The sequence below is a fragment of the Catharus ustulatus genome, chromosome 25, assembly GCF_009819885.2.
Source record: "Catharus ustulatus isolate bCatUst1 chromosome 25, bCatUst1.pri.v2, whole genome shotgun sequence".
Lineage (NCBI taxonomy): Eukaryota > Metazoa > Chordata > Aves > Passeriformes > Turdidae > Catharus > Catharus ustulatus.
The window spans coordinates 2,566,352-2,588,948 of NC_046245.1; the positions used below are offsets into that span (position 1 = coordinate 2,566,352).

The window sequence follows — 22,597 nt, forward strand, 5'->3', positions numbered from 1 at the left end:
CCACCACATCTCCCGAGGGGGAATCCAGGGCTCTTCCTGCAGATGGGATGGCACCAGGAGCCCTGCATGTCCCCTGGATGTCCCCTGGATGTCCCCTGGGGACAGGGACGGGGCTGTGCCTCTGCTCTGACCCCGGGAGGGGACAGTGCCTGCGGGTTGGTGTCACACAGTTCGGTGGCTGCAGTCCCAGGGGCTGTTTTCAGGAAAAGCAGAGGATTTTATCCGCCCTGGCTGTGGAGATGCCCCTGGGGCTGCCCCCCGTGCCAGCCGGCCTGGAGGGGGGAACAGGGCAGCGCTCCCAGCCCAGGGGACAATCCCAGTCCTGCTCCCAGGTCCAGCCCTGCAGATCCGAGCGCTCCCGGCGCCAAGGGAACTCGGTCACGCCTCCAGTCTGACCAGTTCTGGTGGCTGGGAGTGCCGGGGTCCTCAGGGAAAGCAGCTCCAGGGGCACGGCCCGGGGACAGCCAGGATCAGAACGGAGGAGCAGGAGCTGCTCACCCCCAGCGCTGAGGGACCCAGAGCTGAGAATTCCAGGGCTGAGGGATTCCCAGAGCTGACAGTTCCAATGCTGAGGGATTCCCAGAGCTGACAATTCCAGGGCTGAGGGATTCCCAGAGCTGAGAATTCCAGTGCTGAGGGATTCCCAGAGCTGAGAATTCCAGTGCTGAGGGATTCCCAGAGCTGACAATTCCAGGGCTGAGGGATTCCCAGAACTGACAATTCCAGTGCTGAGGAATTCCAGTGTTGATGGACCCCAGTACCGACAATTCCAGGGCTGAGGAATTCCCTGTACTGACAATTCCAGTGTTGATGAACTCCAGAGTTGACAATTCCAGGGCTGAGGAATTCCCAAAGCTGACAGCTCCGGAGTTGATGGATCCCAGTTCCAACAATTCCAGCGCTGAGGAATTCCCAGTACCGACAATTCCAGGGCTGAGGAATTCCCAGTACTGACAATGCCAGTGCTGACCGATCCCCAGAGCTGCCAAATTCTCTTCCAGGGATATTTGGGAAGGGGATGGTCCCACCAGCACCGAGCCAGTGGCTGCTGTGTGACCCTTCCAGCACCTCCCCTAAAATCCCAACCCTCCTTGGATCTTCATCCCAGCCCGGATCCTCATCCCTGCCCTCCCTGGATCCTCATCCCAATCCGGATCCTCATCCCGGCCCTGCCCCAGGGCAGCCCCAGAGCAGAGGATGAGGCCGGGGCAGATGTTTGTCCCTCCTGGGAAGTTCTGGAAGTTTAATCCTCTTGGTGCCGGGATGTCCAACCCCGGGGGCTGCGGGCATGGGAAAATTCAGGCTCCTGTGGGCGCGATGTGTTTTTTTCTGTCACCTCCAACGTGGTGGCAGTGGCTCTTCACGGCGGGGGGTGGAGGAAGGGACGGATATCTCCTCTCATTCAGCGTTTCCTGAGCCGCTCACCAGCGCAGGAAACGCCGGGAGCAGCGGCAGGGAAGGATGGGGCCATCAGAGAAAAGGGAATCTGCTGAAGCTGCATCCACATCCTTTGGATGCCCGGCGAGTCTCCCCTTCTACCGGAGCGAAATCCCGCTTAGAAATTCCCAAACCTCCTCTGCCCTGCTCTGCACAGCCAAAATCTCTGGACTGGAGAAGACCCGAGTGCCTGTAAAAGGTGATTTCAGCCCCCACCGCGGCTCCTGCCACAAAACGCTCAGCCTGGCCTAACCCGGGATGTTTTTTCGGTTCTGTTCCAACTCCTCGCACTCATTTCGAGCAGCAGGAGTTAAAAACAGGCCGGGCTGCTGCCGGGCCCCTTAAGCCGGGCTATTAACACCTCTAATCGCCTGCCCCAGGCACAATTTCCCGCTGGATGCTGCGGCCCTGCCCGCGGGGCTCCGCTAGTCCGGATTAGATCGTTCCGGCCGAGCAATTAGGCCACGCTCAGCCCAGCAAAACTCGGCAGCAATTATGCCCGTCCCATTAACACCGACAGCGCTGCTGCTATTTTTAGAAACCGCCCGGCGGGGTTTTTGTCCCCCTCCTCCCCTTCCTGAAATGATTTTTTCCCCAGGTCTCCATGGTCCATTGGGCTGATTTGGGCACGGCCAGCTGGGAGCTTTGGAGGGGGCATCTCCTGTGCCGCCCGTGTGACGCTGTCATTTCCTTCGATAATGAAATGGGAATGAAGCCGCTCCGGAGCCGTGTCCGGGGGCTGCGGGGGCTCTGCCAGCGGGAAAATCCCGCTCTGTCTTCACCCCCAAATTCTCTTCCCAGCCCAGCTGTGAATCCCGACGGAAACCAGAGCAGGAGGGCGCAGTGGGAGAGGTTATCCCGAGGGGATCCATCCCGCCTGGAGCTCATCCCGTGCGTGGCATCCTCATCCTTTTTAACCCCAAGGGGAGGGAGTGGGGCAGTGCGGAGACCCCGGGGATGGATGGGATCAATGGATGGATGGATGGATGGATGGATGGACAGACGGATACTGGGGTGCAGGGCAGCAGCTGCAGGTGTGGCGGGGGCGGTCCCGATCCCGGTGTGGATCCTCTTGGATGGTTTTGAGGTTCCAGGAATGGGAGGGGGTGTGGAGGGGGGGTCTCGGTGCCTGGGGATGGCTGAGGGGCTCCGGGAATGGGTGGGGGAGGCACCGGCAGCAGGTGCGGCACAGCGGGGTCCCGGTCCCGGTGACGGTGCAGGTCGGGCGTGGATGGGATGCCCCATCCCGGTGCGGATTCACTGCTCAGGATGCGCTCCCGGTCGGTCCCGGTGCGGGTGGGATGCCGGTCCTCTGGTGCCGGTGCAGATCGGGTGCGGATGCGGCTCCCGGGCCTCTGTGTGCGTGGGGTGCGGGTCCCGCCCTGCCCGCGGTGCCAGTCCCGGTAAGATACCGCTCCCTACCCGCAGTGCCGGCCCCGTTAGGATGCGCGTCCCTGTCCACGGTACCGATCCCGGTAGGATGCAGATCCCTATCCCCGGTACCGATCCCGGTAGGATGCAGATCCCTTCCCCCGGTACCGGTAGGATGCAGATCCCTGTCCCCGGTCCCGGTAGGATGCAGATCCCTATCCCCGGTACCGATCCCGGTAGGATGCAGATCCCTTCCCCCGGTACCGGTAGGATGCAGATCCCTGCCTCCAGTACCGGTCCCGGTAGGACGCAGATCCCTGCTCCCGGTCCCGGTAGGATGCAGATCCCTTCCCCCGGTACCGGTCCCGGTAGGATGCAGACCCCTTCCCCCGGTACCGATCCCGGTAGGATGCAGATCCTTATCCCCGGTACCGATCCCGGTAGGATGCCAGTCCCGGTAGGATGCAGATCCCTTTCCCCGGTACCGATCCCGGTAGGATGCAGATCCCGGTAGGATGCAGATCCCGGTAGGATGCAGATCCCTATCCCCGGTACCGATCCCGGTAGGATGCAGATCCCGGTAGGATGCAGATCCCTTCCCCCGGTACCGATCCCGGTAGGATGCCAGTCCCGGTAGGATGCAGATCCCTGCCCCCGGAGCGGGCGCTGCCTGCCGGGGAGGCGGGCGGGAGGCGGGCCGGTGACTCATGGCTTCCCACCGGCGGCGGCTCCTCCCCGCGGCCGCCGGCCCCGCGCAGCCCCCGGCACATGGGCCGCGGCTCCGGCAACGCGGAGCTGGCCATGGCCGCAGCGCCCGTCCGCTGCCCCGACTGCCCGGGGCCGGAGCGGGGGGGCGGCGGCGGGACCCCCCCGGTGCCACACCTTGCCATTGCGGTGGACGAGGGGGACGTGCTGCCCGGGGCGCTGCGGATCGTGCGGCAGCTCAGACCCGCCTGGGAGCCGGCCACGGTGAAGACCAAGGTACGGGGGGGGATCCTGCACAGGCACCCCGAGAAACGAGGCGGGGAAAGCTCGGTGGGGCTGCAGAGACCGGCTGGGGCGGGGTTGTGGGGTCTGTCTGAGGGGCTGGGGTGGGGTTGTGGGGTCTGTCTGAGGGGCTGGGGTGGGGTTGTGGGGTCTGTCTGAAAGGGCTGCACTGCTCACCCCGGTGGGGTCAGCTCAAGGGGGGCTGCGAGGCTCAGAGTCCGGCTTTAGGGTCTGCCCCAGGGGGGTTGTGGAGCTCACCCTGGGGGTTGCAGGGTCTGTCCTAGAGAGGCTGTGGGACTCACCCTGGGGTTATAGGGTCTGCCCCAGAGGGGTTGTGGGGCTCAGCCCGCGGAGCTACCGGATCTGTTCGAGGAGGAATGTGGGGTTCAACCATGGGGCGCTGTGGGGTTCACTCAAGGGGGACTGTAGGGTTCACCCTAGGGGGTTCTAGGACCTGTCCTAGATTTTGTGGCACCTTGTTCCCCACTCCTGTGCTCAGAGCACGGCGTGACAAAGCCGTGACACCCCCACCGCACACCTCCCACGAGGTTTAGGGACCCCTGCGGCGGTCACCGAGCGGTGGCTGCGGGTTCAGAAGCGTCCCCTGGGTGGCTGCCGAGGCGCGGGGGTGCTCCTGAGAGCCGCTCTTGTTTGGGATATTTGTTGGCTGCCACTTGTCCCGGGCTGCGTGGGCTGAGCCCCAGTTCAGGTGGGAGCTGGACACCAGCTCTGGGCTCCTGGCACGGGACAGGGCTCGGCTGCGCGGAGCTGCCAGGGCAGAGCCGGGCTGGCGTGGGAATGAATCCCTGTCCCCTCCGGCCAGCTCCGGGGTGACACGGGCTGGTGACGCTTGTGCCCTCGGCAGTGCCCTGGCGCTGGGCAGCGGAGCGTGGAGGGGCTGGGACTGCGCTCCCTTAAATGTTCTGCACGTGAGCGAGCGTCCCCTCCGACAGGCACACGCTTCCCGTCATTAAAAATGTATTAATAGCCAAGTGTAATTAAATACAAGGAGGAAAAGCCATCTGAAAGGGCAGATGGCAACGGGCAGGAAGCTGGGAGTTGGAGTTTGCAGGGGCAGGAAATGTCTCGCTCTTGCTCGCGGAGCTCGGTGGTTGTGGAGGGACCCCGGCTCTGGTATCCAGGCTCCGCAGGGGTCAGTGTTCACCAGCAGCTCGGGTGTGCGTGCGTGTGTTTTTAATTAAAAAGAAAAAAAAAAGAGAAAAAAAACAGTTAGGAGCTGAGGGAAACCCTCCCGTCGCGTTTCCCTCGGCTGCTTTCCCTCCTCGCAGGAGCTGCTCGGGATGGGATGGAGCGGGCCGGGGGTCTCAGACGGTTCCCATCAGCGATCCCATTCCCTTGCCCGGTGCCCTGGAGCTCTGCCCCGCTCCCAGCGCCTCTCGGGGGCTGACCCAGAGCTCAGGAACGCGGCAAGCAGGACCTGGGTGCTCGGGGTGTGCTCCAGGGTGTCCCTGCTCCCCTGAGCTCCTGCTCCTCATCCCCGAGGGTGCGGCTGAGCCAGGCGCCCACACTCCCAGGGAAGCACAAACTCATCCATCCATCCATCCATCCATCCATCCATCCATCCATCCATCCATCCATCCATCCATCCATCCATCCCTCTATCTCTCCCTTCATCCATCCATCCATCCATGGATCTGTGGATCCATCCATCCATCCATCCCAGAGATAAGAGCAGAGCCAAAGCCCTGTGAGAACTCAGGGTCGGATGTTTTTAGTCCAGGTTTGACAACAAGTTGCCGTGCTGGTGGCCAGCAGCAGGCTGGGGGTGCTGAGGCAGCCAGAGTTGGTGTTTGTTTTGGGGGTGCTGAGGCAGCCAGAGTTGGTGTTTTGGGGGTGCTGAGGCAGCCAGAGTTGGTGGTTTGGGAATGCTGAAGGATTCTCCTGGCAGGTGCAGCACCAGGATTGGATTTTGCTGCTTCACCCCAGCGCTTTCCCCCAGGTCTGGCTTTGCGTTTAATCCCTGCCAAGTTCCCGGGGTGTCACTCCTTCTCTCTGTCCCTGCTGTCACCTGGCTCTGCAGGAGGAAGGGTCTGGGGTGGCTGCAGCCTGGATGCACAGGGAACAGCACCGGGAATCCCCCAGCCGATCCCTGGGAGCCACCCCCAAACCCAGCGAGTGCCTGCGGGTCACCGAGGCACCACGTGTGCATCTCCAGGGCTGGTGGCCTGGAATTCAGGGGGGATAAACTCAGTAATCCCGTTAAACCTGCTGGAAAGGGGCAGCAAAACAACGCAGCACACGAGGATTTCCCTCAGTGTGGAGCTGCTCACCTGCATGTGGCCAATGGTGATACCTCCATGGACAATGCTGATATCCCACTTGCAATATTCAAGTTTTGAATTTCAATTCTGCCTGAGTTTCCAGCCTCTGGGGCCCGGCAGGACAAGAGGAGGAGAGAGCTGAGCCCCGTGGTGAAACCCAGATTAAAAGGGAAAAGCAGCTTGAGAAGGTTCAGCCGCAGCTGAGGGGCAGCAGCCCCTGAGGATGGGGCAGCAGAATCGCCCTGCTCACCCCAAATCCAGCTGTGGGGTGGGGGTGTCAGCCCTGTCTGATTTGGGGGGGTCTCATTTCAGCAGCTGGAGTCTCCCTGGGGAGGCTGCTCGGGGAGCCCTATATATAGGGCTATATGTATATATATAGGAACCCTATAGGAGCGTGGGTTGCTGAGTGGGATGTTTAAAATTATCCATCCCATCCCTGAGCTCTGCAGCTGCCGGAGCAGGAACCCCAAACCCTGTCCTGCTCCTGCTCCCCGATCCCACAGGGATGGAGAAATCATTCCTAGAAGCATCCAGGAGCTGGCACAGGGGACAAAGGGGGTGATTTCCCATGGGGTGACAGAGCCCCAAACCCCCTCAAGGCTCAGAAATGCCCGAAATCCCAGTGGGATGGAGGAATCATTCCCAGGAGCACCTTAGAGCAGGCACAGGGGACAAAGGGACAGGAATTTCCTGTGGGGTGACAAAGCCCCAAACCCCCTGAATGCCCTGGAAGTGCCCAAAATCCCGGTAGGATGAAGGAATCATTCCCGGGGAGAGCCACAGCAGCCCGGAGCTGGCAGAGGGGACAATGGGACAGGGGGTGACAGAACCCCAAATCCCCTCCTGCTCCAACTCCCCAATCCCACAGGGATGGGGAAATCATTCTTAGGAGCACCCCGGAGCTGGCAGAGGGGACAATGGGACAGGGAGTGACAGAGCCCCAAAGCCCTCAGAGCCAGAATCCGGGCGGGACGGGGCTCGGAGCCCGCGGCAGCCCCGGGCAGGCGGCCAAGGCGGGGAGAACAAAACTCCCTTTCCATCTGCGAGGGGCCACAGAGCGGTGACACTGGGGACAGCACAGCCGTGACACTGGGGACAGCACTGTGATGACGCTGGGGACAACACAGTGATGATACTGGGGACAGCACCGCGGTGACACTGGGGACAGCACAGCAGTGACACTGGGGACAGCATAGTGATGACACTGGGGACCAGCACTGTGGTGACACTGGAGACAACACAGTGGTGACACTGGAGCCATCAGAGTGATGACACTGGGGACAACACAGCAGTGACACTGAGGCCAGCCCAGCGGTGACAGCAGTGCTGGCGCTGTCCCCAGAGCTGTCACTGTCCCCAGCACTGTCACTGTCCCCAATACTGTCACTGTTCCCAGCAGTGTCACTGTCCCCAGCACTGTCACTGTCCCCAGCACTGTCACTGTCCCCAGCAGTGTCACTGTCCCCAGTACTGTCACTGTCCCCAGCAGTGTCACTGTTCCCAGAGCTGTCACTGTTCCCAGAGCTGTCACTGTCCCCAGCACTGTCACTGTTCTCAGCACTGTCACTGTCCCCAGCGCTGTCACTGTCCCCAGCAGTGTCACTGTCCCCAGTGCTGTCACTGTCCCCAGCAGTGTCACTGTCCCCAGCACTGCCACTGTCCCCAGCGCTGTCACTGTCCCCAGCAGTGCCATCCTGGGGCCGCCATTTTTTGCTCCAGGATTCTTTCCGCCCTCCTTGGGTGCTTTATTTATTTGTTACCTTTTTTTATTTTTTTAAATTTCATGCCAATTTTCGCTGATGATTTTTTTTTTTAATTTTTTTTTTTTTGGCACATCAGGCCTGCAGGATAAGCCGGACATTGTGGTTTGTTTTTTGGTTTTTTAAAAATTTATTTGTTTTTTGGGATTGAATGCACGAGAGATGAAATTTGTTCTTCATACTGAGATGTTCATTAATTTTTATTTGTGAGTTCCTTTAGATCACTAGCTAAAAATGGAAATGTATTTTTCTTTTTACAAGGTTTTTTTAAGGCTAAATGGTCTAATTAAGAATGAATACTGAAATTATTTTTACTTTTCACCCAATAACTAATTACCCGTGACCTGCAATGGTTGATTTTTTATTCAATTACAAAATTAATTCGATTTATGAAGAAGGTGAAGAACAAACACAAAACTTCCACCTTAAAACTTTTATCTTTTATATATGATTTTATCTTTTATATATATTTATATATGTATATTGTATGTATATTATAGATATAAAATACATAAATATTTATAAATTTATACATATATTATACATGTATACATAGACATATTTATGTCTTTTATATATTTATATATGTATATTATATATATTTATAAATATTTATGTCATATTTATATATTTATATACGTATATTGTATATATGTATAAATATATATTATATATTTGTATATATTTATATATGCATATTATATATGCATATATGTATAAATATTAATATATATTATATATTTGTATATATTTATATATTTTACATATGTATACTGTATATATGTATATAAAATATACAAATAGGTATATAAATATATAAATATAAAATACATATATACTTCACATATTTATATCTTTTATATATTTTTTATATATACTTCTAAACATCTTTTATATATGCTTTCTATATTTTCCTACATTTCAAAAACCTAAATTTTAAATTTTTTACTTGTGACATCACATATTTCTACAGAAATTTATTTATTACTTAAATATTTATTTATTTTACTTTATCACTTTAGTAACATTAAAGTAATTCAATATTACTTAAAATATTTAAAGCAATACAGATATTTAAACTAATGTTTATTACTTTATTTATTTATTTACTTTATTTATTACTTTATTTATTACATTTTTTATTTTTCGACTTCAGTACATTCCTGCTCATTTCTGTGATCACACTCATGATCCAAATTCTATCACTTGATTTTTAGAAATTTTTCCAGGTTAAAAATCCGAGTTTTCCTGGGGGTCAGCATGGAAAATTCCAAAGCTTCTTTTTCTGGGGTTTCAACGCGGGGGTTCCCAGTGTCACCTCAGAGTCCTCAGTGTCACCTCACGTTCCCAGTGTCACCTCAGCACTCCCAGTGTCACCTCAGCACTCCCAGTGTCACCTCAGAGTCCCCAGTGTCACCTATCATTCCCAGTGTCACCTCAGCACTCCCAGTGTCACCTCAGCACTCCCAGTGTCACCTCAGAGTCCCCAGTGTCACCTTAATTCCCAGTGTCACCCCAGTGTTCCCAGTGTCACCTCATGTTCCCAGTGTCACCTCAGAGTTCCCAGTGTCCCCTCAGCATTCCTTGGTCTCACTGCAGAGTTCCCAGTGTCATCTCAGCACTCCCAGGTGTCACTTCACATTCCCAGATGTCCCCTCAGTATTCCCAGCTGTCACCTCAGAGTTCCCAGTGTCACCTCTGCACTCCCAGCTGTCACCCCAGCACTCCCAGGTGTCCCCTCAGAGTTCCTGATGTCACCTCACATTCCCAGTGTCACCTCAGAGTTCCCAGGTGTCGCCTCAACACTCCCAGGTGTGACCTCAGCACTGCCAGTGTCACCTCAGCATTCCTTGGTCTCACCTCAGTGTTCCCAGTGTCACCTCACATTCTCAGATGTCACCTCAGCACTCCCAGATGTCACTTCAGCATTCCCAGGTGTCCCCTCAGAGTTCCCAGTGTCACCTCAGCATTCCCAGTGTCACCTCACATTCTCAGTGTCACCTTAGAATTCCCAGTGTCACCTCAGAGTTCCCAGTGTTGCCTCAGCATTCCCAGGTGTCCCCTCGGAGTTCTCAGGTGTCACCTCAATGTTCCTTGGTCTCACCTCACCATTCCCAGTGCCACCCCAGCACTCCCAACTGTCACCTCAGCAATCACAGCTGTCACCTCAGAGTTCCCAGCTGTCACCCCAGCACTCCCAGTGTCCCCTCACCATTCCCAGTGCCACCCCACCATTCCCAGCCGTCACCCGCCCCTCCTTTGTCCCCCCCAGCTCTTCACCGACGGCATCACCAACAAGCTGGTGGCGTGCTACCGTGACGAGGCCATGGGGGACGCGCTGCTGGTGCGCGTCTACGGCCGCAGGACCGAGCTGCTGGTGGACAGGGAGACGGAGCTCAGGAACTTCCAGGTGCTGCGAGCCCACGGCTGCGCCCCCGACCTCTACTGCGCCTTCCAGAACGGGCTGTGCTACCAATTCCTGCCCGGAACCGCGCTGGGGCCGCAGCACGTGCGCGACCCCCACATCTTCAGGTGGGTGGGGATGGGATGGGCAGGGGGGTGAGGGGTTATAGGGTGAGAAGGGTTGGGTTTGGGGGTTGGTTTGTGTTAAATTTGGGGTTTGGGGGTTGGTTTGGGTTAAATTTGGTGTTTTCGGGTTTGGTTTGGGTTAAATTTGGGGTTTTGGGGTTGATTTGGGTTAAATTTGGGTTTTCGGGGATTGGTTTTGGGTTAAATTTGGGTTTTTGGGGGGTTGTTTTGGGTTAAATTTGGGTTTTGGGGCTTTGGTTCATGTTAAATTTGGGTTTTGGGGGTTTGGTTTGTGTTAAATTTGGTTTTGGGGGGTTTGGTTTGTGTTAAATTTGGTTTTGGTGGGTTTGGTTTGTGTTAAATTTGGGTTTTCAGGTTTGGTTTGTGTTAAATTTGTGTTTTGGGTGTTTGGTTTGTGTTAAATTTGGGTTTTGGGGGTTTGGTTTGTGTTAAATTTGTTTTTTGGGGGTTTGATTTGTGTTAAATTTGGGTTATGGGGTTTGGTTTGTGTTAAATTTGGGGTTTGGAGGGTTTGTTTTGTGTAAAATTTGGTTTTGGCAGGTTTGTTTGTGTTTTTGATTCTCCACTCATTGCTGTGGATGTGCTGGTCACTCCCAGTCTGCCCAGTTCCATCCATGCCATTCCCAGTTCCACCCATGCCATTCCCAGCCCTGACTGGACAAACCCCTGAGGATTTTTCCCCTGGGGATTTTCCCCCATCTGGGGATAAATGATTGAACTGCAGCCATGGTGATCAAAGTCACCGAATTTCTCAAAGCATCAAGTTTTGGTGATGAGAGGTTTCCTGGGAACCCCCAGTAAAAATTTTCTGGGAAGCTGGGATTTCTTGGGAAGCAGAGTTTAGGGTTTAAATTCCCAGTTTAGGGCTGAAAATGGGAATTCTGAAATGGTTCAGAGGCTGATCCCTGACGTGGAACGGGAGGGTCAGCTGTGCTAACCCTGTTTTAAGCTGGATTTTCAAGGAATCCACATCAAGACATCCAAAATGGGGGTTTTTTTGTTTGAGTTTTTTTGGTTTTTTGGTTTTTTGGGTTTTTTTTGTGGGGATGCTGAGGGTTTGGGATCACCCCTCACCCTCTCCTCTGCTCCACACCAGGCTGGTGGCCCGGGAGATGGCTCGAGTCCACGCCATCCACGCCAACGGGAGCCTGCCCAGACCCATCCTGTGGCAGAAGCTGCACAAATACCTCAGCCTGGTGAAGACAGAGCTCAGCCCAAAGGTATCCGAGCCCAGGTAAAGGCAGAGGGACCCCAGAGAGCCGGGCAAGGCCTCGGGCACCCCCTGCCCACCCAGCCTGGGGCTGGGCAGGAGCGGGGGGCAGAGCCCTGGTGCCCAGGTAAAGCCTCTGAGGGGATTGGGGGTGGGAGGGGGGCTGGATCACACCAAGGGATCTGGGGGTGGATCCTCTCAGGGATCTGGGGATGGAATCTGGGGCTGGATCACACCCAGGGATCTGGGGATGGAATCTGGGGATGGAATCTGGAGATGGATCACACCAAGGGATCTGGAGATGGATCCTCTCAGGGATCTGGGACTGGGAGTGGGGCTGGATCACACCAAGGGATGTGGGGATGGGAGGGGGGCTGGATGACACCAAGGGATCTGGGGCTGGATCACACCAAGGGATCTGGGGATGGAATCTGGGGATGGAATCTGGAGATGGATCACACCAAGGGATCTGGGGATGGAATCTGGGGATGGAATCTGGAGATGGATCACACCAAGGGATCTGGGGCTAGGATTTGGGCTGGATCACATCAAGGGATCTGGGGATGAATCCCACCAAGGGATTTGGGGATGGAATCTGGGGCTGGATCACACCAAGGGATCTGGGGATGGATCCCACCAAGGGATTTGGGGCTGGATCCCTCTCAGGGATCTGGGGCTGGATCACACCAAGGGATCTGGGAGTGAGTTTGGGGCTGGATCCCTCTCCATTATCTGGGGATATGTTTGGGGCTGGATCCCTCTCAGAGATCTGGGGCTGGGATTGGGGCTGGATCCCACCAGGGGATCTGGGGCTGAGTTTGAGGCTGGATCCCTCTCAGTTATCTGGGGCTGGATCCCACCAAGGGATCTCGGAGTGAATTTGGGGCTGGATCCCTCTCCATTATCTGGGGATATGTTTGGAGCTGGATCCCTCTCAGAGATCTGGGCCTGGGTTTGGGGCTGGATCCCTCTCAGGTATCTGGGGCTGGGTTTGGGGCTGGATCCCTCTCAGAGCCCCAGGAGCAGCTCCAGCCCCTTCCTGCTGGCAGTTTTGGGAGGATTTCAGCTTTTTTGGAGCTCTGGGATGTGTCTGTGCAGCATCCAGGCAGGATCCAGCTGGAGCCACAGCCTCCCACTGCTGTACCAACCCTCTTCCTCCTCCTCCTCCTCCTCTTCCTCCTCCTCCTCCTCCGGGGAATCTCAGCCCAGAATAAACCCAAACCCAATCCCTGCTGAGCTGATGATGAAACCCAGACACCCAGCCTCGATTCAAACCCCCAGTTCCCACTCCCAAGCGTTTTTTGGGGCACAGAGGCGAGGGTTGGGGTGTCAGGGAAGGCTTTGGGCAGCCCCAAGAGGCGGAGCAGGTGAACGAACCCCCAGGCAGGGCAATCATTAACCCTGGCAGGAGCCAGCTCGGTTTTTCTCAGACTTTACCCACCCTGCGCCTTCAGCACGGCCAATTAGGCAATCATTAACGAGCTCTCTTCTTGGAAGCCTCGCTCCTGAGGTTACCGGAGTCCAAAACATCCCCCGGGCCCCGGGGGAGTGTTGGGAGTGGCCTGGGTGGGTTTGGGGATTGGGCCCGGGAGTTTTTGGGGATTAGGTTGAGGTGTGGTGGCTGCCTGGGTACCAAACGTGGCCCCCAAAGCCAAAATCAGGCATTGCTCCGTGTCGTTGATGGGGTTGTTTGTAAGGCACCAGAGGGGAGTCGGGGGAATTCTGCCCCTGAGTCCCCAGGGAAACAAAATCCTGTCCCTGAGTCCCCAGGAAAGTGCTGGAAACCAGGGAAACACCTCAGTCCCCAAGGAAGTGCTGGAAGATGGGGAAATTCTGGCCCTGAGCACACAGGAAAATGAAATGTTGCCCCTGAGCCCCCAGAGAAGCACTGGAAACTGGGGAAATTCTGCCCCTGAGCCCCAGGGAAATGCAATTTATCCCCTGAGCCCCCAGGGAAGCAAAATTCTGTCCCTGAGCCCTCAGGGAAGCACTGGAAACTGGGGAAATTCTTCCCCTGAACCCCAAGGAAGTGCTGGAAGCTGGGAAAATTCTGCCCCTGAGCCCCAGGGAAATGAAATTCTGCCCCTGAGCCCCTAGAGAAGTGCTGGAAACTGGGGAAATTCTGCCCCTGAGCACACAGGAAAATGAAATTCTGCCCCTGAGCCCCCAAGGAAATGCAATTTATCCCCTGAGCCCCTGGGGAAGCACTGGAAAGTGGGGAAATTCTGCTCCTGAACCCTTAGAGAAATGTGATTCTGCCCCTGAGCCCCCAGGGAAACAAAATTCTGCCCCTGAGCCTCCAAGGAAGTGCTGGAAGATGGGAAAATTCTGCCCCTGAGCCCCAGGGAAATGAAATTCTGCCCCTGAGCCCCCAGAGAAGTGCTGGAAACGGGGGAAATTCTGCCCCTGAGTCCCAAAGAAATGAAATTCTGTCCCTGAGCCCCTCAGGGAAACAAAATTCTGCCCCTGAGCCTCTAAGGAAGTGCTGGAAACTGGGAAAATTCTACCCCTGAGCCCCTCAGGGAAATGAAATTCTGCCCCTGAGTCCCAGGGAAATGAAATTCTGCCCCTGAGCTCTTAGAGAAATGTGATTCTGCCCCTGAACCCCCAGGGAAGCACTGGAAACTGGGGAAATTCTGCCCCTGATCCCCTAGAGAAATGTAATTCTACCCCTGAGCCCCTCAGGGAAATGAAATTCTGTCCCTGAGCCCTCAGGGAAGCACTGGAAACTGGGGAAATTCTCCCCCTGAACCCCAAGGAAGTGCTGGATACTGGGGAAACGTCAAAGCTCCCAAGGAATTGCTGGAAGCTGGGAAAATTCTGCCCCTGAGCCCCTCAGGGAAATGAAATTCTGCCCCTGAGCCTCCAGGGAAGCACTGGAAACTGGGGAAATTCTGCCCCTGAGCACACAGGAAAATGAAATTCTGCCCCTGAGCTCCCAAGGAAATGCAATTTATCCCCTGAGCCCCCGGGGAAGCACTGGAAACTGGGGAAATTCTGCTCCTGAACCCTTAGAGAAATGTGATTCTGCCCCTGAGCCCCCAGGGAAACAAAATTCTGCCCCTGAGCCTCCAAGGAAGCGCTGGAAGCTGGGAAAATTCTGCCCCTGAGCACACAGGAAAATGAAATTCTGCCCCTGAGCCCCCAGAGAAGAGCTGGAAACGGGGGAAATTCTGCCCCTGAGTCCCAAAGAAATGAAATTCTGCCCCTGAGCCCCCAGGGAAGTGCTGGAAGCTGGGAAAATTCTGCCCCTGAGCACACAGGAAAATGAAATTCTGCCCCTGAACCCCTAGAGAAATGTGATTCTGCCCCTGAGTCCCCAGGGAAGTGCTGGAAACCAGGCAAACACCATCCCCAAACCCCAGGGGAGGCTCCCCAGGAGCAGCAGCGATGCCACCCCGTCCCTTTTGTGTCCCTTTTGTCCCCGCAGGCTCCCTGAGGACGTGCCCAGCCCCGAGGCGCTGCAGCAGGAGCTGCTCTGGATGCAGGAGACGCTGTCGCAGCTGGGCTCGCCCGTGGTGCTGTGCCACAACGACCTCCTGTGCAAGAACATCATCTACGACAGCTCACGGGGTGTGTGCGGGCCCGGGGGTGTCCCTGGGGGTGTCACCTCGGTCCCCCCACCCCCCTCCTGACGGGTTTTGTCCCCGCAGGGCGCGTTCGCTTCATTGATTACGAGTACACGGGGTACAACTACCAAGCGTTCGACATCGGCAACCACTTCAACGAGTTCGCAGGTTGGGGAGGGTGGGGAGCGCCTGAGGGCTGCAAATGTCCCCAAACTGTCCTGGCGTGTCCCCACACTGGCCTGGGGTGTCCCCAGACTGCCCTGGAGTGGCCCCAAACTGCCCTGGGGTGGCTCCAGACTGACCAAGGGTGTGCCCATCATGGTCTGGGGTGTCCCCAAACTGGCCTGGAGTGTGCCCATCATGGTCGGGGGTGGTCCCAAACTGTTCTGGGGGTCCCCAAACTGGCCTGAGGTGGCTCCAGACTGACCAAGGGTGTCCCCACACTGGCCTGGGGTGTCCCCAGACTGCCCTGGAGTGTCCCCAAACTGGACTAGGGTGTGCCCATCCTGGTCTGGGGGGTCCCCAAACTGCCCTGGGGTGTCCCTAGACGGACCAAGGGTGTGCCCATCCTGCCCTGGAATGTCCCTAGACTGGCCAAGGGTGTGCCCATCATGGTCAGGGGTGGTCCCAAACTGCCCTGGGGTGGCCCCAAACTGTTCTGGGGGTCCCCAAACTGCCCTGGGGTGGTCCCAAACTGTCCTGGAGGGTCCCCAGACTGGCCAAACATGTGCCCAAACTGGCCTGGGGTGGCCCCAGACTGGCCTAGGGTGTGCCCATCCTGGCCTGGGGTGTCCCCAAACTGTCCTGGAGGGTCCCCAGACTGGCCAAGGGTGTACCCATCACGGTTTGGGATGTCCCCAAACTGCCCTAGGGCTCCACAAACTGCCCCAGGGTGTCCCCAGACTGGCCAAGGGTGTGCTCATCATGGTCTGGGGTGTCCCCAAACTGCCCTAGGGCTCCCCAAACTGCCCTGGGGTGGCCCCAAACTCCCCCAGGATGTCTCCAGACTGTCCTGGGTGTCTCCATCCTGGTCTGAGGTGTCCCCAGACTACCCTGGAGTGTCCCCATCCTGCTCTGGAGTGTCCCCAAACTGCCCTGGGGTGTCCTCAAACTGTCCTGGGGCTCCCCAAACTGCCCTGGGTTGGCCCAAACTCCCCCAGGATGTCTCCAGACTGTCCTGAGTGTCCCCATCCTGGTCTGGGGTGGCCCCAAACTGCCCTGGGGTGTCCCCAAACTCCCCCAGTGTCTCCAGACTGTCCTGGGTGTCCCCATCTTGCTCTGAGATGTCCCCAAATTGCCCTGGGATGTCCTTCTCATGGTCTGGGGTGTCCCCAGACTGCCCTGAGGGTCTCCATCCTGCCCTGGGGTGTCCCCAGATTGCCCTGGAGTGTCCCCAGACTGCCCTGGAGTGTCCCCAAACTGCCCTGGAGTGTCCCCAAATTGCCCTGGGGTGTCCCCAAACTGCCCCAGGGTGTCTCCAAACTGGGGGTGGAGAAGGGAGTTAAATTCCCAGTCCCTGGTGGGAAATGGGGTCTGCTATTACTGGGATGGAGAAGGGACTTTTATATCCCAGTCCAGGGTGGGAAATGGGGTCTCCCCATCCCTGGGTGTGGAGAAGGAAGCCACACCCCAAATCCTACAGCAGGAAACGGGGCTGTCCCTGCTCAGAGCGGGGTCTGTGCTGCTCATGGGCACCAGGACACCCCTGGCTGTGCTCTCCTCGCTTTTCCATGGAGAATCCAAACCCTCCCTGTCCCCTCCCCGTGTCCCCTGTGTCCCCAGGTGTGAAGGAGGTGGATTATGGCCTCTACCCCAGCAAGGAGATGCAGCTGCAGTGGCTGCACTCCTACCTGCAGGCCTACAAGGAGCTCACCCAGGGACACCCAGGGGACGCCCAGGTGGCCGAGGAGGAGCTGGAAAATCTCTACGTGCAAGTGAACAAATTCTCCTTGGTGAGTGTGGAGCTGGAAGGAGCCAGCCTCGCTCCAGGGCTGAAAACACAACCCAGGGGATGAGATTTCCTCTGCTCTGGGGAGGATGGGGCTGCAGGTGCCAGCCTGGGAGGTTGGGGACATTGGGGACAGGCTGTGCCAGGGGGCACTGAGACCCTGGGCAAGGTCCCAGGGGTGTGCTGGGGACAGCAGGGGTGTGCTGGGGGTGTGTCCATGGCCTTGGGCAGCCCTTCAGAGGGGACAGCACCGCCTGGGGTGAGGAAATCCTCTGTGGAAACTGCCAGGGGCGGCCCCAGCTGATGTTCTGGAAAGTTCAGGTGAAATATCCTCTGGTTTCCTGGCTGGAGCTGCCAGGGGGGCAGCACAGGGGTGGCACAGAAATCCCAGTGACTGTCCCTGTCACAACCCTGGGAATTCCAGCTGCTGCAGGGCATGAAAATCGTGGTGTGGGCCAGTGTCCCTGTCCCAAGAGTGTCTCTGTCCCATCAGTGTCCCTGTCCCACCTCCCCTGATCCTTGCTGTGCCCGTTTCAGGCCTCCCATTTCCTCTGGGCGTGCTGGGGCCTGATCCAGGATAAATACTCGACCATAGACTTTAATTTCTTAAGGTGAGTTCAGCTCGGTTACTGCCAGGGGGAAATGAGAGGGGCAGGAGGATCCTGGTGGGCCCTGGGGAGGATCCTATGGGAAGATCCCAGGGAAGGTCCTGGGGATGATCCTGATGGTCCCATGGGAGGATCCTGGGGAGGATCCTGGGGAGGATCCCAGGGAGGATCCCAGGGATCCCTGGGGAGGATCCCAGTTATCCCATGGGAGGATCCTGGGGAGGATCCTGGCAGTCCCTGGGGACAATTCTGGGGAGGATCCTGGTGGTCCCATGGGAGGACCCTATGGGAATATCCCAGGGAGGATCCTGGGGATGATTCCAGGGGTCTCTGGGGTGGATCTTGGGGAGGATCCCAGGGAGAATCCCAGTGGTCCCTGGGGAGGATCCTATGGGAAGGTCCTGGGGAAGATCCCAGTTATCCCATGGGAGGATCCTGGGGAGGATCCTGGCACTCCCTGGAGACAATTCTGGGGAGGATCCCAGTTATCCCATGGGATGATCCTGGGGAGGATCCTGGCAGTCCCTGGAGTGGATCCTGGCAGTCCCTGGGGACAATTCTGGGGAGAATCCCAGTGGTCCCATGGGAGGATCCTGGGGAAGATCCCAGGGACAATCCCAGTTATCCCATGGGAGGATCCTGGCAGTCCCTGGAGCAGATCCTGGTGGTCCCTGTGGAGGATTTCCGTGGTCCCTGTGCAGGATTTCCGTGGTCCCTGTGCAGGATTTCCGTGGTCCCTGGTGACACAGCGGCTCAGAGCTCTCCCTTCTCCCTTTCCCAGATATGCAAAGCTAAGGTTTAAACAATACTTCAAGATGAAGCCGGTGGTCTCAGCCCTGCAGGTCCCCAAATAGGCGCCACCCCGAGCTCTTCTGTCCCGGCCGTGTCCTCGCAGCCCCCTCACCCCTCCAGGGGCTGGGGCAGCTCCTGTGCTGGCAAGGGGGCCAAGAGGAGCCCTGACCCGGCCGGCACCGCCTCCAGGAGAGCCTGGACACCCCCACGACAGGACCACGAGATGCTGGAGAGGACCACGCAGCCTCAGCGTCGCCTTAAAGCCGAGCCCGGCGCCCGGCGCTCCGTGCCCTGCCCGCACTGTTCCCGGGCTGGCACCGCCCCGCTGTCCCCACGCTGTCCCCGAGGGGGGACAGGGGGTCACCCCGTCCGCTCAGGAGCTCCCAGAGCTGTCCCAACACTTGGCTGTGCCCTCTGTCCCCTCCTGCCCTGCTGGCTGCCACCCCCTCCAGCAGCACCGGGACCCTTTTCCATGGGGGGTGGGAGCTCAGGGCACTGAGCCACGAGGGTCTGGCACCAGTGGGGGGCTGCTGGTGGGCACTGGGTGTCCCCACAGCTGTCCCTGGGTGTCCCCACAGCTGTTCCTGCCTGTCCTCACTGTCCCCTTTCGCTTGGTGGCTTCCCCTCCTTTCCCCCCAGCTCTGCCTTCGCCCTCTCCCCCAGGGTCAGGGGGGTCCAGGAGGGTCCAGGAGGGTCCAGGGGGTCAGTCCTGACTGTCCCCACCTCTGTCCTCCTCCCTTGGCCGTGTCCCCACCCCAGGAGGAGCTGCCCAATTCCAGGACAGGGCACAGCCTCACCCCCCTGCCCTGCTGAGCCCCGTCCAGCTCAATCAGAGCCCTGTCCTGGCTGTGGGGACAAGGTGACTGTCCCCTGTCTGGGCACAGGGACCTCCCCCAGAGCTCTGTGTCCCCGTCCTGGCTGTGGGGACGAGGTGACTGTCCCCTGTCTGGGCACAGGGACCTCCCCAGCCGGACCCAGGGCTGCTGCTGACAGCTGGAATTTGGGGGTGGCGGATCTGGGGGGGTTGTGCTGGAGCAGGGGCAGCACCCTCAGGGTCTGGGGATGCTCCTGTCCCTTCTGGACCTGGAGATGTCCCCACCCAAGCCCAGTGTGGTGAAGGCCAGGCCCTGCTCTCTGCTCCAAAAAGTCACTTTTATTGTGCCAAGGGACAGGGGGAGGAACGATTGTAAACAGGGATGTGAATTATACAGGTTAAGTTACTCGTCGTCTTATTAACAAAATAAAGCTCTATCTATATTTACAATCTTTAAAAAACAAAACAACAACCCCAAAAAAAAAAACCAAAAAAAGAAAGAAAAATAAATGGAAGAGAGACAGGAAGAGCTGCAGCTGTAGGGAGGGGGCACATCTGCTTCCAGTCCCTCTGCAGCACAGCCCTGGAGCTGGGACCCCTCCCAGGGACCCCTGTCCCTCCTCAGGGACCCCTCCCAGGGACCCCTGTCCTTCCCAGGGACCCCTCCCAGGGACCCCTGTCCCTCCCAAGGATCCCTGTCCTTCCCAGAGACCCCAGCCTCGGCCCCAGGAGTTGGGAATAAATAAAGCACTGACACGGGGCAGGGGAGGAGGTGTAATGTCCCCTAGGATGTCCCCTGGGATGTCCCCACGCCAGTGTCCCCAGCACTGGGGTGCTGATGCTGCCGAGCTTCGGATCCCCACCCTGGGTTGGGGACAAGGGGACGGAGGGACAAGGGGACAGAGGCTGGTGTCGCTTTGTGCAGCTGCCAGCCCAGGTGGCCGTGACTCCCCCGGTGTCCCCAGCCCTGTGTCACTGTCCCCATGGTGTCCTCAGCCCTGTCACTGTCCCCACAGTGTCCCCAGCCCTGTCACAGTCCCCGTGGTGTTCCCCCAACTGTCACAGTCCTCATGGTGTCCCCAGCCCTGTTGCTGTCCCTACAGTGTCCCTCCTGCTGTCACTGTCCCCGTGTTGCCTCCAGCCCTGTCACAGTCCCTACAGTGTCCCTAGCCCTGCCACAGTTCCCGTGGTGTCCCCAGCCTGTCGCTGTCCCCGCGGTGTCCCAGGCTCGAGGTCTGTTCCCGGCTGCTGCCACAGGGAGGTGCCGGAGCTCCGCGCACGGAGGGACACGGGGGGGGACACGGGCAGGGAGAGAGCGACCGTGCACAGCTGGACATGGCACAGCTGAACACGGGACACACAGCTGGACACTGTGCACAGCTGGACACTGCACAGCTGGACACCCCTAACTCTCACCAGGACACCACACCCACACACCTGCACACTGCACACACACCTGGACACTGCACAAACACCCCTGGACACCCCGAAATCTCACCTGGACACCCCAAACTCTCACCTGGACACCCTGAACTCTGACTTGGACACCTTGAACTCTCACCTGCACACCTGGACACCCCTGGACACCCCGAACTCTCACCTGGACACCCTCATGCCCAGCCACACCTCACCCCAACCCCTCCAGAACGGGCTCTGACCAGAGCACGCTCATTTTCCCCAATAATTCATTTTTCCCCCCTAAGGGCCATTTTTACTCCCTCCCTGTCACCCTGCAGGGCTCAGGTGGAGCCAAACTCCAGGGCCAGGTGCCCAGGGACAGGCGGGGATGTCCCCCACGAGCGGGGGCTGCCAGGGCAGGAACAGCCCCCGCTTTATTCCCAAAGTGGGGCAGAGCTGCCGGGAGCACAAAGAGCCCCGAGGAGCCCTTGGCCGGAGCCAGGGCCAGGCTGGAGCTAAAATTGGCTCGCTGGGAATTCCTGGCAGGCTCCAAAGAGCGAGCGGGAAGCGCGACAGGGAGGTCACACCAGGATAGAGGAGGGACGAGCGTGTCCCCACCCCGTGTCCCCACCCCGTGTCCCCACCCCGTGTCCCCAGGGCTGGGAGATGCTCTGGAGGTTCCCTGCACCCCCTCAGGGGGTGACAACACAGCAGCCGTGTCACCAAATCTCCAGGCTCGGTGGCCTCAGCCCCAGGTGCCACCAAAGCAAGACCAGTCCTGACCACCCAAAATCCCAGGTGGGACCCCAGTGCGGGTGGGCAGCTCTCCCGTGGCTGAGCGGCTCCTGTGACAGCCAGCCCTGCCACCCCCTCGGCTGTCCCCTGTCCCCCTCAGTCCGTCAGCACCACCAGCTCGCCGTCGCTCTTGTCCTCGCCCTCCGAGTCCTCGTCCTCGCTGTAGCGGTACATGTCCCCCTCGGCCACCGAGTGCCCGTCGTCCCCGGCGTCCCCGTCCTTGAGGCTGCGGGTGTTGACGATGACGGGCATGGTGGGGTCCACGCCGCGGGGCAGGTAATGCTCCAGGAGGGGAGGGGGCAGCTGCACGCCCACCGGCCGCGGGTACAGCACGTCCGAGGAGCTGGGGGGCACCTGGCTGCCCTGCGGCCTGCGGGACACGGGGGGTGGGCGGTCAGGGGGCAGGGTTGGCACCCAGGGGGTATTCTGTGAGGGGCAGGGGGGTATGAGGCCCATGGGCAGGAGGTGGGCACCAACCCCAAAAACATCAGGTGGGCACCGACCCCAAAAATATCAGGTGGGTACCAACCCCATGGACACCAACCCCATGGGCACAAAGTGGGCACCAACCCCATAAACATCAGGTGGGCACCAACCCCAAAAATATCAGTTGGGCACCAACCCTATGGGCACGAGGTGGGCACCAACCTCATCGAAATCAGGTGGGCACCAACCCCAAAAATATCAGGTGGGCACCAACCCCATGGGCACAAGGTGGGCACCAACCCCATAAACATCAGGTAAGCACCAACCCCATGGGCACCAGGCAAGTCCCACCCCACTGGTGCAGATGAGCACAAATGCCATGGGCATCAGGTGGCCACAAACCCCATGGTGACCAGGTGAATACCCACGTCACCAGGTGGATACAAACCCCATGGGCACCAGGTGAACACCCAGCAATGTTACCTGGTCACCATGGACACAAACCTTATGGTGACCAGGTGAGGTCTCACTTGTCACCAGGTAAACATCCATGTCACCAGGTGAGTACCCATGTCACCAGGTGAGAGCACACCAATGTCACCAGATGAACACCCACATCACCAGATGAACACCCATGTCACCAGGTGAAC

The 22,597-nt window shown here is 57.9% G+C and overlaps 2 protein-coding genes across 6 annotated transcripts in view; one reads left to right on the forward strand and one right to left on the reverse strand.

The window, feature by feature from the left end:
- Positions 1 to 3,436: 3,436 nt before the first annotated feature.
- ETNK2 (ethanolamine kinase 2) lies at positions 3,437 to 19,775 on the forward strand. Its single transcript, XM_033080370.2, is given in 9 exon segments — positions 3,437 to 3,478; positions 3,480 to 3,789; positions 10,110 to 10,369; positions 11,484 to 11,621; positions 15,028 to 15,170; positions 15,251 to 15,334; positions 16,949 to 17,118; positions 17,652 to 17,725; positions 18,504 to 19,775. Coding segments are annotated over 9 exon segments (1,284 nt in total). The 5' UTR covers positions 3,437 to 3,446; the 3' UTR covers positions 18,577 to 19,775.
- Positions 19,776 to 21,016: 1,241 nt separating this feature from the next.
- SOX13 (SRY-box transcription factor 13) overlaps positions 21,017 to 22,597 on the reverse strand; it is a 43,911-nt gene continuing 42,330 nt past the window's right edge. For all 5 annotated transcript variants that reach the window (XM_033080262.1, XM_033080261.1, XM_033080264.2 and 2 more), the window contains exon 14: positions 21,017 to 21,891. In XM_033080262.1, the coding sequence (XP_032936153.1) occupies positions 21,618 to 21,891 (274 nt within the window). In that variant the 3' untranslated portion in view covers positions 21,017 to 21,617. The remainder of the gene's footprint in view (positions 21,892 to 22,597) is intronic.